Source organism: Pagrus major, chromosome 15, assembly GCF_040436345.1.
Source record: "Pagrus major chromosome 15, Pma_NU_1.0".
Classification (NCBI taxonomy): Eukaryota; Metazoa; Chordata; class Actinopteri; order Spariformes; family Sparidae; genus Pagrus; species Pagrus major.
In genome coordinates this window covers 1,739,036-1,756,546 of record NC_133229.1, presented here as the reverse complement: position 1 = coordinate 1,756,546, position 17,511 = coordinate 1,739,036, and the positions used below count along the sequence as shown (strand labels likewise).

The window sequence follows — 17,511 nt, the reverse complement described above, 5'->3', positions numbered from 1 at the left end:
ATATTATTGGACCGAATGACTCAAATTCTGACAGTCAAACGAGTCATTTCTTGGGTTGTGATGCTCAAAAAGCATTTATTCAGCGTTTCACTGACGCTTCTTTCACAATGTAAGCTTGTGAAAAAGTCTGTGGACCTCAGTGCATCACGGGACCATGTAGTTACACAGTCTGACCACTACGAGCTCTTCATTAGCTCAGCTACAGCAGCTTCCTCCTTCTTGGTCCAATCACAGCTCAGCTCTGTCACGATGGCTTGTTAATGGCAATGCTGGAATTTAACTAAGTATGTTTACTCAAGTACTCTACTTATTGAGGTACTTTAATATTTATATTTTCTTCTCTATATGTCGACAACATGTCAGGCTGAACAAAGAGCTCTTTCTTCTTCTCTGCTCTGAATACCAGTTACTGATTATTTACAGGTGTGTACAACACACACACACACACACACACACACACACACACACACACACTCAGTAACTACTGAAGCAAAAAATCAAACAATAATTAACCTGTTCAACGAGGAGAGACGGAGAGAGAGGACGAGGACAAAGAACAACAAAGGAAGAAAAAGAGGGAGAGAAGGAAAGAAGGAAGGAAATGAAGAAGAGTGACCTCTGACCTCGGCCATTGTCGCGGATCTCCTGGATGACGGACTTGTAGTTGTCGTTGATGACGTGGTCACGGATGGAGATGTTGTTCTTCCCGAGCTGCGTGTACAGCCCCTCCACGGCGAAGTAGCATGGCCGGTCATCGTTGGCGTCCTTGTTGTCGCTGAAGATGAGCATGGCTTGCTGCCGCCAGCCGAACGTCTCCTGGATCCTCACGCCCAGCTCGCCCAGCTTCTTGTGGGTGGGGCCCGTGTTGGTGACCGCCGCGTAGAGCTCGAAGCCGATGGCACGGGCGCCGGCCGTCACCATGGGAACGTCCCAGTGGGTGGTGAAGCGGGCGACGGGCGAGGAGGAGTAGTCGCAGCCGGGGCCAATGAAGGCCCAGGGGTCGTGGGACAGCTTGAGGTCGACGGCGACCAGCGGCGCCATGGAGTCCGAGCAGAAGCCATCGCGGTTCTCAGAGCTGCCGTGAACCAGCTGGAGCTTCAGGCCCGGCAGCAGCGAGGGGTCAGAGTTCACCCGCCGCACCGCCTGGTGCAGCGCTGGTGCCACGCGAGGCCATGCCCACGCATAGTCAGTGTTAGTCAGAGGCAAGATGGCTGCCAGAGTCACCTCCTGAAGATCCTCTGTGGCGTTGTCAGCAGAGAGAGACGACTCAGCTGATTGGATGAGGACGAAAGGGAGGAGCAGGAAGGGGCGGGGCCAACATGACAGCATGATGACGAGGAGTCTGTCTGTCTGTCAGAAGAGCTGCAGGGACAAACACACACACACTGAGGGCAAAACTTTGGCCATGAAATACTTCCTGTTACCGTCGAAGTTTTAATGACGGATCCCTTTCAGGAGCAGCTGGGATTTCTGGAAACTCAGTGTGTCACTATGGACCCCACAAACAGCTCTGTATGGAGCCCACAAACAGCTCTGTATGGACCCCACATACAGCTCTGTATGGAGCCCACAAACAGCTCTGTATGGAGCCCACAAACAGCTCTGTATGGACCCCACATACAGCTCTGTATGGAGCCCACAAACAGCTCTGTATGGACCCCACATACAGCTCTGTATGGAGCCCACAAACAGCTCTGTATGGACCCCACATACAGCTCTGTATGGAGCCCACAAACAGCTCTGTATGGACCCCACATACAGCTCTGTATGGAGCCCACAAACAGCTCTGTATGGAGCCCACAAACAGCTCTGTATGGAGCCCACAAACAGCTCTGTATGGAGCCCACATACAGCTCTGTATGGACCCCACATACAGCTCTGTATGGAGCCCACAAACAGCTCTGTATGGAGCCCACAAACAGCTCTGTATGGACCCCACATACAGCTCTGTATGGAGCCCACAAACAGCTCTGTATGGACCCCACATACAGCTCTGTATGGAGCCCACAAACAGCTCTGTATGGAGCCCACAAACAGCTCTGTATGGAGCCCACAGACAGCTCTGTATGGAGCCCACAAACAGCTCTGTATGAAGCCCACAAACAGCTCTGTATGGACCCCACATACAGCTCTGTATGGAGCCCACAAACAGCTCTGTATGGACCCCACATACAGCTCTGTATGGACCCCACAAACAGCTCTGTATGGAGCCCACAAACAGCTCTGTATGGACCCCACATACAGCTCTGTATGGACCCCACATACAGCTCTGTATGGAGCCCACATACAGCTCTGTATGGAGCCCACAAACAGCTCTGTATGGACCCCACATACAGCTCTGTATGGACCCCACAAACAGCTCTGTATGAAGCCCACAAACAGCTCTGTATGGACCCCACATACAGCTCTGTATGGAGCCCACAAACAGCTCTGTATGGACCCCACATACAGCTCTGTATGGACCCCACAAACAGCTCTGTATGGAGCCCACAAACAGCTCTGTATGGACCCCACATACAGCTCTGTATGGAGCCCGTTAACTGATCATCAGAACAAACATAGTGAATCTGTATGTTCTCTAAACACCAACAGGAGGAAACTGTGTGTGTGTGTGTGTGTGTGTGTGTGTGTGTGTGTGTGTTTATGAGCCATTGTTCTGCAGCTTCAGTCTTATGTAAGAGTCGTTACGAAACAGCAGAACGTACACACTGACATAGAAATAGAACTGACAGAGAGGTCATCACAGACAGCGTAGAAACAGACAGCGTAGAAACAGACAGTGTAGAAACAGACAGCGTAGAAACAAACAGTGTAGAAACAGACAGCGTAGAAACAGACAGCGTAGAAACAGACAGTGCAGAAACAGACAGCGTAGAAACAGACAGCGTAGAAACAGACAGTGTAGAAACAGTGTAGAAACAGACAGCGTAGAAACAGACAGTGTAGAAACAGACAGTGCAGAAACAGACAGCGTAGAAACAGACAGCGTAGAAACAGACAGTGCAGAAACAAACAGTGTAGAAACAGACAGCGTAGAAACAGACAGCGTAGAAACAGACAGCGTAGAAACAGACAGTGCAGAAACAAACAGTGTAGAAACAGACAGCGTAGAAACAGACAGCGTAGAAACAGACAGTGCAGAAACAGTGTAGAAACAGACAGTGCAGAAACAGACAGCGTAGAAACAGACAGCGTAGAAACAGACAGTGCAGAAACAAACAGTGTAGAAACAGACAGCGTAGAAACAGACAGCGTAGAAACAGACAGCGTAGAAACAGACAGTGCAGAAACAAACAGTGTAGAAACAGACAGCGTAGAAACAGACAGCGTAGAAACAGACAGCGTAGAAACAGACAGCGTAGAAACAGACAGTGTAGAAACAGACAGTGCAGAAACAGACAGCGTAGAAACAGACAGCGTAGAAACAGACAGTGTAGAAACAGACAGCGTAGAAACAGACAGTGCAGAAACAGACAGTGCAGAAACAGACAGTGTAGAAACAGACAGTGCAGAAACAGACAGTGTAGAAACAGACAGTGTAGAAACAGACAGCGTAGAAACAGTGTAGAAGTTCACAAGTTTACAGTTTGATGACTGAATGACTCCTGTTGAGTTTATCTGTCAGATTCACTGTTTCTTCAAATATGAGTTTTTACTGAAGAAAAACGCATTCACTGTTCTGATTATTGATCTGTTCTGTTGATCTGATTATCGATCTGTTCTGTTGATCTGATTATTGATCTGTTCTGTTGATCTGATTATTGATCTGTTCTGTTGATCTGATTATTGATCTGTTCTGTTGATCTGATTATTGATCTGTTCTGTTGGTCTGATGATTGATCTGTTCTGTTGTTCTGATTATTGGTCTGGTTATTGATATTGGTCTTTAAGTGAATTTATTGTACATTAAATTACTGTAATATTCTATAAAATCACAGCTTTACATACTTAATGTCTATAACACTGTTTAATTTACACTGCATTATATTGATTATATATAACAACTTTATTACTGCTATGTATTTATTGTTGTTTCATTTAGATGAACATACTTCATGGTTCCATATTATTACTGTGTGTACTTCCTGTATGTTATATTTATACTCTGATGTATATTATTCAGTCTCGTCAGACTGCAGCGGTGACATCCCTGTATGTCTTCTTTATTGTGATAAAGTTTAAAGATTTAATCTGTTAATCTGCATTAAATGGACTCAACCTTCACTCGACATGTTGTTGAGTGGAGTTCTTTAATTATAACAAATGTTTCCAACAAAGTTCAAACCAGAGAAATCCACAAGTTTCCTCGAGGTAACGGAGAGTTTCATCTGGTCGTCAGAGAGTGAGACCAAACATAATGTGAAAAAAACTTTAACACACTTCGTCTGAGTCACAGAGACAGATTTTCTTTGACAATGAAGACAACAACTCCCATGATACACAGCGTGGGTCAGGAAAGTTACAGAAGTAACTTTAGTTACATTATGTTACTTAATGATGTTAAAATAACTCAGTGTTGACTGATGAACCACATCCTGTTTGTTTTATCTCACGTCACCTGACTTCCTCCTTTGCAGCTGTAATAATCACTACAGCCACCAGAGGTTGCTGCCTCACAACAAACAAACACAACAAACAGACGCAACAGACATAAACACAACAAACATAAACACACCAGACAAACACAAACAAACATAAACACAAAATACAACACAACAGACAAACACAACGAACAGACGCAACAGACATAAACACAACAAACAAACACAACAAACAGACACAACAAACAGACACAACAAAAATAAACACACCAGACAAACACAAACAAACATAAACACAACAAACAACACAACCAACACAAACACAACCAACATAAACACAACAAACAAACACAACAAACATAAACACAACAGACATAAACACATGAGAACTCACAGAACATCTGCAGAGTAATCTAAAGTGTGATGACAGATGGAGACTGAGCTGCAGAACAGTGATCAGAACTGATCAGCTCACTGATGAGTTATTGATCTGATTCATCTTTAACTGGCTGATGTCTGTTTGTTCTTCAGTCTGACAACAAGTTAATAAATGTTAGTTTACCTGCTCACAGCTTCAGTCCGACGTCCCTCATGTTCACAGGAGAAGAAGAAGAAGAAGAAGAAGAAGAAGAAGAAGAAGAAGAAGAAGAAGAAAAAGAAAAAGAAAAGAAGAAGAAGAAGAAGAAGAAGAAAAAGAAAAAGAGAAGAAGAAGAAGAAGAAGAAGAAGCAGAAGAAGAAGCGGGCGGATGTTTCCACAGCAACAAACCGGAGAGAAAATCAGCTCCCACACACACACACACACACACACATACACACACACACCGGGGTCTGTTCACACTGGAAGACCACCGGGAGGCTCGAGCCCAGCGACACGTTTCCGGTTCAGTCCGGCCCGAAGAAAACGAGTCCAAATGTCCCGGTTACGACCAGGTAACGTTCAGGTAACGTTGAGGTATCGACCGACTCTGCTGTCGATCTGCAGCTCCACACAGGCACCGCGGACACGCGCACACATGCACGCACAGAGAGAGGAGGGGGCGTGTAGAGGGCACGAGGGCAGTCACGATAATGCTGACTGTGCATGTGCGCGTGCACGTCTCTGTCCCCTGCGAGCCGGAGGGGATATTCAATTACCCTGATGAGACCCGCGTGCACGTGCGCGTGTGTCAGTGCCCCCCAAGCTGATTTATTGTTTTTCAATAAACAAATGAAAATAGATCAGTTATTGATTATTGAGCAGATGCTGTTACAGTGACACTCATCAATATTAATCTGCTGACACATAAACAAATACAGTTAATTAACTTTAGTTAATAACACTGAAATGTTTATAAACACGTATTAATCAATTGTTTTAAAGTTGTGGCTGAAGTTTATAAACATTACTGACGTCATAAAGTGTTTTATTATGAAGTTGAATCTATGAAATAAACTGTTTTTATTTTCAGTCCAGTGAAGACAAAACGTGATGACGTCATCAGAGCTCGTGTGTTCCTGCACAGGTCAAACTGAACTGTATTTATATTTTATATTACTGTCCCGTGTGCCAGAATGTTTGTTCTGTAAACAAGTTAAATTGAGTGAAATCCCTCAGAGGTTTGGTGCAGGTTGAGTGTGACTGAAGCAGCAGAGCAGAGGGCGCCCCCTGCTGACTGTCTCTGTAATAAACTGGAGGTTTGGACCAAACAAACACACAAACCTCGTCCACATCTTCACAGCAACATGTATTTATTATTTATTATTTCACTGTATTAACATCCTGTTGCCTCGCTGAAGAACTGAACTCTGGCGTTTATTCTATAAACACGGTAAATAATTAATTGTGTACAGTTATAATTGATCTGGTGCTCAGTCTGTGACGCTTCATGGTCTCACGCTGAGTTAACGAGATGGTCTTAGAAAATGGCCGCCGTGCTCAGTCAATGATTTTGGGAGTTCTGGAACTAAAATGATGTGAAACTCAACCGAAACTGTTTTAACTCGAGTGACTAAACATGATTTCACACGTTCATCAGCAGACTCACTAAAACAACAACATGAGACCAACAATCACCTCACAATCAACAAGCTGCTGCTAAATCTGACTTTTTCTTAATGAAGTTTTGAATGGTTGGATTTTTATAACAGTGAAGTGTGTGTGTGTTCATCAAGTTAATGAACAACACACACGCGACCCACTCAGTGTGTGTGTTTTAACAGGATACACCCGGTGGACCAGGAAATCGCTTAGTAACACACACACACACACACACACACACACACACACACACACACACTACTTCTTTGCACCTCTTCCTGGAAATGACCACCACACACACAGACACACACTCCCCCTCTTCCTCCCACTCTCTCCTGTTAATGAAAACGCTTGTTTGTCCTGACGGTAAATGTCGCCCTTGAACGCACCGTGCAGACTCCAGCTGAGCGACGTCATGTTGCGTTACAGGAAGTGACCGAACAGACGTCAACAAACAAGAGAAAGTTGTTTCTCTGAGCTTCTTTTATCTGAACAACCTGAAAAGAGTCAGCTGACCCTCAACAGCCAATCAGCTGCTGAGAAGAGACAAACACATAAACGCCTCAGAGATGATTCATTTAGTTTGATTTAATATGAAACAAGAGAACAGGTGAACCAGGTGAGTCTGCACCTGCTGAGAGTTTCTGTCTGAGGTAGAAAATATTAAAATCTTTATTAACATTTCAATTTTACACATTAAAAACTTTCATTGATACAGAAAATCAAGATCCAATCGGATCTGAGCCAACGAGGTCCTGTGCAGACTCAAGAGACCACGCTGACATCACCTGAGTCCACGCTGACATCACCTGAGACCACGCTGACATCACCTGAGACCACGCTGACATCACCTGAGTCCACGCTGACATCACCTGAGTCATGTGACTGCTGAGACCACAGAAGAAGAAGATTCATGTGCATGTTTCTTTAAGTCAGGACGCGGTCCTCCCCGACTCCACTGTTGAAATGTTTTCATTCATTATTTTATCAACTGTGTCAAAGTTCAGAGTCTAGCTGCTGGTAAGATGATCCGGTTCAGATCCGGTTCAGATCAGATCCGGTTCAGATCAGATCCGGCTCAGGTCTCTTTGACTTTCTGAAATCAAACTTACATTTTCTGTTGAGTTTTCTGAATCGGTTTCACAGTTTAAGTCTCAGCGCTGAACAACTTGGTCCCTGCAGGTGGACCTGGTCTGTCTATGCGGTCCCTGCAGATGGACCTGGTCTGTCTATGCAGTCCCTGCAGGTGGACCTGGTCTGTCTATGCGGTCCCTGCAGGTGGACCTGGTCTCTCGATGTGGCTGATCTTCAGGTGGTGGACCAGGTACTCCCTTCTGGTGAAGGTCCTCCTGCAGAGTCCACAGCGGTGTGGTCTGTCCCCGCTGTGGACCTTCAGGTGTCTCTCCAGACTCTCCTTCCGGCTGAAGTCCCGGCTACAGAACCCGCAGCGGTATGGTTTTTCCCCGGTGTGGACCCGTTTGTGGATCTCCATCCTCTTAATGGAGCTGCACTTCTTCCCGCACACGTCACAGGTGCTGCCCAGCTCTTTGTGGGACCGCAGGTGGTCTCTCAGGACCTCGGTGGACTCCAGACAATCCCCGCAGGCCCCGCACCGGCTCTCAGGCTCCTTGCAGTGGTTCTCTGCATGCCGGACCAGAATCCCCTGAGTGTAGAAGGAACTCCCACAGATCCTGCAGATGAAGGACTTGGCAGGACTCTGGAAGGGGGCCCTCTGTCTGCGGAGGCTGCAGGACATCAGGTCCTGGTCCTGAGACGTGTTTCGTCTGATGTGTTTCCTCAGAGTTCGACTTGAGCTGAACTCTCGACCACAGCTGTCGCAGACCAGAAGCTTCTGGTCGACAGGAGGACCAGTCCCAGATCCCCCAGTCCTCTGGAGACCTGGTCCCAGCTGGGCATCATCACTGTCTTCAGTACCTGAGTCTAATTGGTTCCTGTGGTGGTCAGACTCCGCCTCCTCTCTGTGGGACTGGATATGATAGGACGAAGAACTGCCCTCGTCCTCGTAGCTGTCCAACAGCCAATCAGGACTCTGTGTGAACTCTGTGACAGTGTCGTCTGGTCCTGAAGCCCCGCCCTCCTCCCGTTTGATGTGCAGACTGAAGCCCCGCCCCTTCACCTGCTGCTCTTCTTCTGTGCTAAAAGCATGCACGACACCTGGAGGATAAGAACAACAACAACATCATTAATAATAATTAAATGTTTATTGATCCATTAGAATATTTAATGAAAACACACACACACACACGCACACACACACACACACACACACACACACACACACAGTCTGTTACTGTACTGACCCTTATCCACTTCCTGTTTGTTGACAGCAAGTTGAGGCCCCACCCCTTCCTGAGAGAACTGGATCTGATTGGACAAAGAACTCTGCTCTCTTTCAGGTCTCTCCATCAGCCAATCAGGACTTTGTGTGAACATGATGTTGGACCCCTCTTCTCCTGAAGTCCCGCCCTCTTCCTGTTTAATGCGGGGACAGAAGCTCCGCCCCCTCACCAGTTGTTCTTCTGTGGTGAAAACCTGCATAACACCTGAGAGACGAGAACAGATCATATTTAGACGTCATTGAGACAAAGACAACGGTGTCATCGTTTCACACTCCTGTTCCTTCTCCCTCCATGTGTGTGAACGGTGTGTGTGTGTTAGAGGGTGACACGGGAGTGGATTTTCACTCCTGTCCCATCCCACTCCTGGTAAAATGACTCCCACTCCCATTCAGAACGACTCCCACTCCTGTACCGCTCCCATTTTTCTTCTTCTTCTAGTCTTTAGGCAGTACATTGAACTTGATTTGATCTTCTCCCCATTCTTTTTAGATTACTTTCTGCAGTGTTATTTCAAAAGATATGGCAACAGGAACAGTTCACCTGTGGTAATATAGGGAGGCATTTATTGCCTTAATCCAAACAAAAAACCTTCACTGAAGGGCACAAAACATGAATAATACATGGCCTGTGGTCCCTTTAGTTTTTCTATGGAGGACCACCTGCTGAGTCCCTGTTTCTAGCTCTTTTGGAGGTCAGTTACAGTAAAAACAACAACAAACAAACAAGAAAACAATACATGGGTCACACCATGCCTACCTTAGTTGAATAACCCAAACAGAATTTGCCTTGCAGGTGTGCCTCTTATGCTGCATGCCAGATGCATGCGACACCACTCGCCCGAGTTGCAAAGTGGGAAATCTCGCAGCTGTCTCGCAACATTTCACCGAGGCAACGCCCCCTTTTGGTCCGAATATCAGCTGTCCGACTCGGGGCTCCTGAGAGTAAACTGAGTCGGACAGTTCATATTCCGACGGACTGTCGCACTGTTGGCTTCTGGGCCGTGTAGTTCTTTTGACTTGCGTAACAGTGTAGGCTTATGGAAAGAAAACTACAAAGTGGCGGCGCGCCTGTCCTATGTTTTTTGTTGTTGTTGTCCTATTGGTTGGTTCCTGCTCCCGTCTGCTCCCGTTAACTTTTTTATCCTGTACCGTCCCAATCACGTGATTAATAGTAAGGTTGACTCCCATCCCACGGGAATCCCACAGGAATCCCACGGGAATCCCACGGGAATCCCACAGGAATCCCACGGGAATCCCACAGGAATCCCGTGACCCGTAGGATTCCCGAACAAATGTCAGCCTCTAGTGTGGGTCTTGTCGATGTGTGTGAACGGTGTCTTCTCAATCCACTGAAAAAATCATCAATTTTATCATCATAAAACTCTTAAATAAATCTTCCTGGTTCATGTTTCCACTGTTCAGACAACGAGCTCCAGCTCTGGTTTGGTCACAGTAACAGTTTAATTAATGATTATGTATTTATTATCTATTTCCTTTGTACTTCCTACATGACTTTGTACTTCCTACATGACTTTCCCGTTTATCTATCCATTTACAGAGAGCTGAAGCCCCGCCCCTCAGGTTACTACCGCCCCTTCCTGTTATCCTCATGGAGCTTATTGATCAAACCTGTGTCGTCTTTATAACGACGTCAGTCTGATGTTTCATTAGTTTGATGACAAACTGACAAACATCATCTGTGTGACTCATGACACGATACAAACAGGATCAATACATCACCTGTCTCTCTTCATCACTACCAGACAAAGCTCTGATCAATAAGCTCCATGAGGAACCGGAAGGGGCGGGGCTTCCGCTCTGTCGTAACACGAGGGGCGGGGCTTCCGCTCTGTACAGGTGTTCTCAGCAGTCTGACGTGTCCTTCATCTTTTTTGGTTCTGTGTTCTGGTTCCTGTCACTTCACTCAGAACAATCTAACGGGTTGAATCCACCTCTGATCCTGACGGCTGGTTATTAGTTTATTTTGTGTCTTTAACTGTTTGTGTTGCAGCTTTAATAAGAGAAACGCAGCTCAAAGTGCTTCACAGTAATTATTATTATTATTATTATTATTATTATTATAACTAATAATGCTTCAACAGGTTCCTGTTTGTGACGCGACAGCGACATCTGGCGGGAAAAAACAGCTACGTCATCCACTGAGCGGACATTTTCTTTATCAAACCAACAAACACCAGAGAGTCTCTGACACTGACCTGCTGCTCCGTCCTCCGGCCTGTCCCCCGGCCTGTCCCCCGGCCTGTCCTCCGGCCTGTCCCCCGGCCTGTCCCCCGGCCTGTCCCCCGGCCCGTCCTCCGGCCTGTCCCCCGGCCTGTCCCCCGGCCTGTCCTCCGGCCTGTCCCCCGGCCTGTCCCCCGGCCTGTCCCCCGGCCTGTCCTCCGGCCTGTCCCCCGGCCTGTCCTCCGGCCCGTCCTCCGGCCTGTCCTCCGGCCTGTCCCCCGGCCTGTCCCCGGCTCGTCCAGTCGTCTCCTGCAGTCTTCTCTGTCGGTCCAGTTCGTGTTTTAACCGGAAAACTTCGTGCTCATATTCGGCGATCATTCTGGCGAAACGGCGGAAGATGTCGTCAGTGAGCGCGGAGAGCCGCTGGTCCACAAACAGCCGCAACACGTCGAGCTTCGACATGTCTGAACCCACAGAGACACTGAGACACAGAGACACGGAGACACAGAGACACTGAGACACTGAGACACGGAGACACTGAGACGAGAAGCTGCTGGAGGTTTAATGTCGGAGACCGGAAACAGTCAAGTTCCAGTACACACTGAGATGGAGGCAGACCGGAAGTCTTCACAATAAAAGTACCACAGAGGCGGACAGATAAACGGTTACTATATTAATATATATTAATATTAATATGAATATGAATAATAGTTTTAAGTTTCTGAATTAGTTTAGTCTCTGTTCCATCAGTGACGTCATCAGAACCTGAGACAGGAACATTAATTCTATGGACTGTTGGAACAGAGACCTCTGTAACTTTGTTCTGACGTGTTCTGATTGATCACTCAGGTGACAGAACATGTTGTGGACCTGATGATCACATCTGTTTCAATAAAGTTTATTTTAAGTTGAAAGAATAAAAACATTTAAGTATTTCTGTACAATTTAACTTAATTTACTCCCCAAAAAGACGCTTGTTCATCATAATGTATCATAACCAGCTGTGTGTGTGTGTGTGTGTGTGTGTGTGTGTGTGTGTGTGTGTGTGTGTGTGTGTGTGCGTGCTATCATGGATAATCTCTCTCGCCCCCTCCACAAAACTCTGGACAAGCAACAGACTCATCCAACCTGCTGCCTAAAGGAACGGCACAGGAAATCATTCAACCGGCTGCCATCAGACTTTACAACGCACAAATAATCTTAAATGATTATTACTGTAAACACTGCACCTTATCCTCTCACACCTTATGTTCCACTTTACTCCTCGATACCTCAGCATTTTATTTTATCTTATTTTACAACTACTTAAGCATTTTATTGTATATAGTACTTTATTGTTCGTTATTGTTTCTATATCTGTCCTTGTATTTTGATTGCATTTGTACTTGAATGTACCTGCTGCTATGGTAACTATGTGGCCCCAAGAACATTTCAAGGAACAGAGAAAGTAAATAAAGGCCCTGAATCTTTTACGGCCTTAAAGGACCTCTGGAATCTATTCAATGACATTCAAGGACTCGCTGGATCATAGCAGGATAGAGTGCGGAGCTGCAGTCACCAGCAGGAGGCGCTGCAGATCTCAGTTTATTGATGAAGAAGAAGACGGTGGTGAACACTGATCACAGTATTAATAACTGGACTGAAGCTTAAAGCTGCTGTAATCAACATGATTGATGAGCTGACGGAGTCTCTGTCAGTGAATCAATATATTAATAACAATCACTTTATTACATGATGAAAACGACTCGGTCTGTTCGTGATTAAACCTTTTGGACTCAAAACATGAACATCAGTTTATTTTGGCCTCATCATAACAAATTAAAACATCTGTATGATATCATGATTTTAACGATATCACCCAGCTGATTTATTAATCTGTCCACAAAAACTTCATGAAAAAAGGAAAAGATTATTATTTGGAGAACTTTCCTGAACATCAGTCAGCCCTGCAGAAAGTTCTAGTGACGGAGCAGCACCGGCTGATCCATTAATTGATTTCTTCATCAACTGATGATCGTTTTACTCATTTTCATTCCAAGAAGATTTGATGTTTTTCTTCTTCATATTTGATGTAAAGTGAAGAAAAAGCAAACATTTAAATGATCTTCTGACATTTTATAGACAAATCAATGAAACTGAAGCAATAAAATCAGATTATCAATAACGAAAATAATCGTTAGTCGACAACAAACTGTGACACTGAAAAATAAAAGAGTGAAATTTCTGTGAAACATGAAAAGTTGAAGATGAATTTATTAAGTTTGATTAAAGTCTTGACTGTTTGTCTGTAAACCAGTGTGTGTGTGTGTGTGTGTGTGAACTGGTATGTGTGTGTGTGTGTGTGAACTGGTATGTGTGTGTGTGTGTGTGTGTGTGTGTCTACAGCTGAATGAAGTCCTGCTGCAGGGCGTCCTGACTCCTGATTGGTTCCTTGGCGGCGCAGACGTCCATGTGGACCTTCATGTGGACGTCTCGGGAACGTTTCTCCTGGTAGCTCTTCCCACAGACGCAGCAGCTGTAGGGTTTCTCTCCGCTGTGCGTCAGCAGGTGTTTCTTCAGGTCGTTCTTGGTGACGAAAGCCTTCCAGCACAGGTGGCAGCTGAACGCTCGCTCCTTCTTGTGGAAGCGGATGTGTGTCTCCAGGTAACCTTTGGTGCTGAAGCTCTTGTTGCACAGGTTGCAGGTGAACGGCTTCTCCCCGGTGTGGGTCAGCATGTGGGCGTTCAGCCCTCCCACCTGCCTGAAGGCTTTCCCACAGATGCGGCACTGGAACGGCTTCTCTCCAGTGTGGATCCTCTTGTGGACCTCGAGGACGTGGACCGATGCCAGGCTCTTCCCGCAGGTCTCACAGGGCACGCGCTGGGCTGGTTTGTCTCCGGTGTGGTTTCTAATGTGCGTGGTCAGAGCGCAGTTATCGATGAACGTCTTCCCGCAGAACTCGCAGATGTACGGTCGCTCGCCGCTGTGGATCCTCTTGTGGCGCCGCAGGGCACCAGGGCGAGGGAAGGACTTCCCGCAGACCCCGCAGCGGTACGGTTTGACGCCGGTGTGACTCCTCATGTGCGTCTCGATGTTCTGGTAGGTTTTACCACAGATGTGACAGATCTTCCCAGCGTCTCTGTGGACCTGCAGGTGGTCCATCAGCGTCTCTGACGGCAGTAAACTTTCCCCACAGACGCCGCAGGAAGACTCTGCTGAATGACTCTTAGCATGTTTCCTCAGACGACCTTTACTCTGAAAGGACTCGGCGCAGACTTTACAGCTGTGACACGTCGGCGTCGTCACCTTGGTGACAGTTTCAATCTTCTCCGTCTGAGGTGTCAGACGCTTGGCGTCCTCGTCCTCATAGACGTCTGATGAGTGACTCCTGCTGTGAGTCTTTAAGGCGCTGCTCTCGATGAACTTCTTCCCGCAGAGCTGACAGACGTGAGGTCGCTCGCCGCCATGCAGCTTCCTGTGGCGCCGCAGCGCTCCAGGTCGTGGGAAGCGTTTGTTGCAGACGCTGCAGCGGTACGGTTTCATCCCTGTGTGGCTCCTCATGTGCGTCTCCATGTTCTGGAAGCTCTTCCCACAGATGCTGCAGGTGCCGCTGGTCTCTCTGTGAGTCCTCAGGTGAGTCAGCAGGATGTCAGGTGAGTCTAGCGTCTGTCCACACACGCCGCAGACGCTCCGAGTGTCCCTGCAGTGCGTCTCAGCGTGTTTCCTCAGGAAGCCTCGGCTGTGGAAGGCGTCGCCGCAGACTCTGCAGCAGAGTGAGGACGAGCTCTGTCTCTGTCCTCTCTGAGGTCTTTTTGACTGCCCGTCCTCCTCGTCCTTGTTCTGGTCTCCGTCGTCCTCGTCGTGCATCTTCAGGTGATCCTGCAGCAGCTGGTTGCAGGTGAAGGTGAGTCCACAGATTGGACACACATCGGTGGTCCTCCGGCTGTGGATCTTCTTGTGTCTCCTCAGTGATCCTGGTCGGGGGAAGCTCTTGCTGCAGACGTCACAGCTGAACGGTTTGACTCCGGTGTGACTCCTCATGTGCGTCTCCATGTTCTGAAACGTCTTCCCGCAGATGTCACATGTCCCGCTGCCACGGCCGCTGCCTCCGCCGCCTCCGCCGCCTCCGCCATTTCCGCCATCCGTTTCTCTGTGAGCTCTGAGATGTTTGAAGAAACTGTCTGAGGACTCGCAGTGTTTCCCACAGACTCCACAGAGACGCTGCGGCTCGTCGGAGTGCGTCTCCACGTGTTTCAACAGGTTTCCTCTGTGACGGAAGCTCCTCCCACAGCTGACGCAGCGGTGAGCCGCCGGCCACTCTGATGATGTCACCTGCTGTCTGTGACCACCGCACCGTCCGTCATCCGTCCTATTGGCTTCTTTATGACAGGAGGAGCCATCGCTGCCCCGCCACTCGTCGTCGCTCTCAGCTGCTGAGGCGTCTGAGGAGGTGCCACTGGGCGGGGCTGAGGAGAAGTGGGCAGGGTCAGCCGCAGATGGTGGAGGGTCGTCTGTGTCAGCAGAGGTCGCCCTGATGGAGTCTGGAAGAAAATATTCAAAATGATCATTGATGATCCGAATCGCCTCACAGCTCCTGTTACTGCAGAAGAAGTACTCGACTACTCTACAAATACTCTGTTACAGTAAACATCCTGCATTAAAGTGTCACTGCAGGAAAAGTATCAGGAAACTTAAAGTACTTAAAGTATTTACAGTTACTTATTATTTACAGTACTGGTTGGAAAAATCATCAGTATAGTTGATCATTAATCGATTGATCTTCTGATTATTTCATGTTTACAACTTATTTTGTAAAGTAATCAGTAACTAAAGCTGTCAGCTAAGTACAAGTACACATGAGATTAAAATACTCGAGTGCAGTAACTCTAATTCGTAATTAAATACAGTAATTAGTTACATTTCTCCACTACAAGTTACTCATCACCCTCATACTCAGCTGTGACATCACAACCACAGCTGTGACATCACGACCATAGCTGTGACATCAATAATAATAATAATAATAATACATTTAATTTATATAGCGCCTTTCAGGGTACCCAAGGACGCTTAACAAAGTGGAACATACAAAACAAAGAATAAATGGATAAACAAAAATATAAGATATATATAAGAGAAAGAACTAGAAAAGTTGATTGTTGGGGCTGGACCCAGAGCTGAGAGGCCTTATTGAAGAGATCGGTTTTTAAGTTCTCCAGAGAAGTCTGTTTGCGGGCTGTCACACAGAAGGCTGTCGCCGAGGGTTTGCAGTCTGGTGTGAGGGATGGAGAGCTGGTGTGTGCCTGATGAGCGCAGCTTCTGAGACTGGGTGGAGGGGTGGAGGAGGTCAGACAGGCACTGGGGGGCGAGGGAATGGAGAGATTTATAGGTAAGGAGGAGAATTTTGTAAGCGATGCTTAATTTGACTGGGAGCCAGTGAAGGCGGATGAAAGTGGGGGTGATGTGTTGCCAGGGCTTGGTGCGGGTGAGGGCCCTGGCAGCGGAGTTCTGGACGTACTGGAGCCTGTCCAGGGTTTTGGAAGGGAGCCCAGACAGGACTCATTACAGTAGGTCCAGGCGGGAGGTGATGAAGGCACGGATGAGGGTCTCTGCCACAGGTTCGGAGAGTCTGGAGATGTTTTAAAGGTGATAAAAAGCTGATTTGGTGATGGATTTTATGTGTGCTTGAAAGGATAGCGTGGAATCGAGGATGACACACAGGTTGCGGACTTCCGTGGACGGGGAGATAGAGCAGCCGTCCACGTCCAGGAGAAGATCTCCAACCTTCTGGAGCAGCGCCTTGGAGGCCACAACCATGAGCTCATCAAGACCTCAGCTGTGACATCAAAACATAAGCTGTGACATCACGACCACAGCTGTGACATCACCACCTCAGCTGCAGCTGCACCAATCAGTGAACGTGATGATGTCCTGCTCCTCACTACCAGCTGCTGTGATTGGCTGACACTCACGCAAAGTTTCCCTTCTGAACTTTACCGTCGGTCTGATCTCTGCCCTGTGATTGGCTGACCTGTGGTTGCCCAGCAACAGCCAGAGCGATGTGTCTCCAACATGGCGGCGGTGTGTCGGTGCTCACCTGTGCGGGTCAGCCGGACCACCGGGCTCAGCACGGCCTCCAGAAGCCGGCTCTGCCGCTCCAGCTGCCGCCGGTACTCCTCCACCTCCCGCTCCAGCAGCCCGACGACCCGCCCCGCCGCCGCCGCCAGCCGCTCCGTGAGCAGCAGCCGCAGCAGGGGCAGCAGGCGGCCCCCGGAGGCTCCGCTCCGCTTCTCCAGCAGCACCAGGACCTCCTCCGCCACCCGGGCCAGCTGCTCCGACACCGACTCCGTCAGGGCCCGGAGCCCGCAGCGCGGCGGGACTTCCAGCAGAGACATCCCGGTCCGGAGCGCCGTCCCCCGGCCACAGGAAGGAA

At 47.8% G+C, this 17,511-nt stretch overlaps 3 protein-coding genes across 6 annotated transcripts in view; all 3 read right to left on the bottom strand.

Annotated features, from left to right (window-relative positions):
* The window catches only part of LOC141009767 (atrial natriuretic peptide receptor 1-like), a 31,678-nt gene extending 24,706 nt beyond the window's left edge, over nucleotides 1–6,972 (bottom strand). For 2 of the 3 annotated variants that reach the window (XM_073482464.1, XM_073482466.1), the window contains exons 1-2: nucleotides 5,104–5,158; nucleotides 624–1,362 (exon numbers count right to left, since the gene is read on the bottom strand). In XM_073482464.1, the coding sequence (XP_073338565.1) occupies nucleotides 624–1,329 (706 nt within the window). In that variant the 5' untranslated portion in view covers nucleotides 1,330–1,362; nucleotides 5,104–5,158. Of the gene's footprint in view, nucleotides 1–623; nucleotides 1,363–5,103; nucleotides 5,159–6,948 lie in introns of those variants that run through there. The other variant, XM_073482465.1, reaches the window with a different exon arrangement.
* Nucleotides 6,973–7,127: 155 nt separating this feature from the next.
* LOC141009383 (uncharacterized) lies at nucleotides 7,128–11,843 on the bottom strand. 2 transcript variants are annotated; one of them, XM_073481988.1, is made up of 4 exons: nucleotides 11,135–11,843; nucleotides 8,881–9,123; nucleotides 7,812–8,734; nucleotides 7,128–7,779 (listed from the first exon to the last, which is right to left on the bottom strand). In XM_073481988.1, the coding sequence occupies exons 1-3, from the start codon at nucleotides 11,559–11,561 to the stop codon at nucleotides 7,821–7,823; spliced, it is 1,584 nt and encodes a 527-aa protein (XP_073338089.1). In that variant the 5' UTR covers nucleotides 11,562–11,843; the 3' UTR covers nucleotides 7,128–7,779; nucleotides 7,812–7,820. The 2 variants fall into 2 exon arrangements, with proteins under 2 accessions (XP_073338089.1, XP_073338087.1); XM_073481986.1 differs by having other exon boundaries at nucleotides 7,128–8,734; nucleotides 11,135–11,841.
* A 781-nt stretch (nucleotides 11,844–12,624) lies between these two features.
* Nucleotides 12,625–17,511, bottom strand: LOC141009186 (uncharacterized). Its single transcript, XM_073481652.1, has 2 exons — nucleotides 17,176–17,511; nucleotides 12,625–15,619 (listed from the first exon to the last, which is right to left on the bottom strand). The coding sequence occupies exons 1-2, from the start codon at nucleotides 17,471–17,473 to the stop codon at nucleotides 13,479–13,481; spliced, it is 2,439 nt and encodes an 812-aa protein (XP_073337753.1). The 5' UTR covers nucleotides 17,474–17,511; the 3' UTR covers nucleotides 12,625–13,478.

Excerpts from the sequence above, each read along its gene's own strand:
- LOC141009383 (XM_073481988.1), bottom strand. The coding sequence starts at position 11,561 with ATGTCGAAGCTCGACGTGTTGCGGCTGTTTGTGGACCAGCGGCTCTCC. Across the intron at positions 9,124-11,134 it reads GCCGGAGGACGGAGCAGCAG|GTGTTATGCAGGTTTTCACC; the intron begins GTCAGTGTCAGA and ends CTCGTCTCTCAG. Across the intron at positions 8,735-8,880 it reads CAAACAGGAAGTGGATAAGG|GTGTCGTGCATGCTTTTAGC; the intron begins GTCAGTACAGTA and ends CTTATCCTCCAG.
- LOC141009186 (XM_073481652.1), bottom strand. The coding sequence starts at position 17,473 with ATGTCTCTGCTGGAAGTCCCGCCGCGCTGCGGGCTCCGGGCCCTGACG. Across the intron at positions 15,620-17,175 it reads GGTCCGGCTGACCCGCACAG|ACTCCATCAGGGCGACCTCT; the intron begins GTGAGCACCGAC and ends ATTTTCTTCCAG.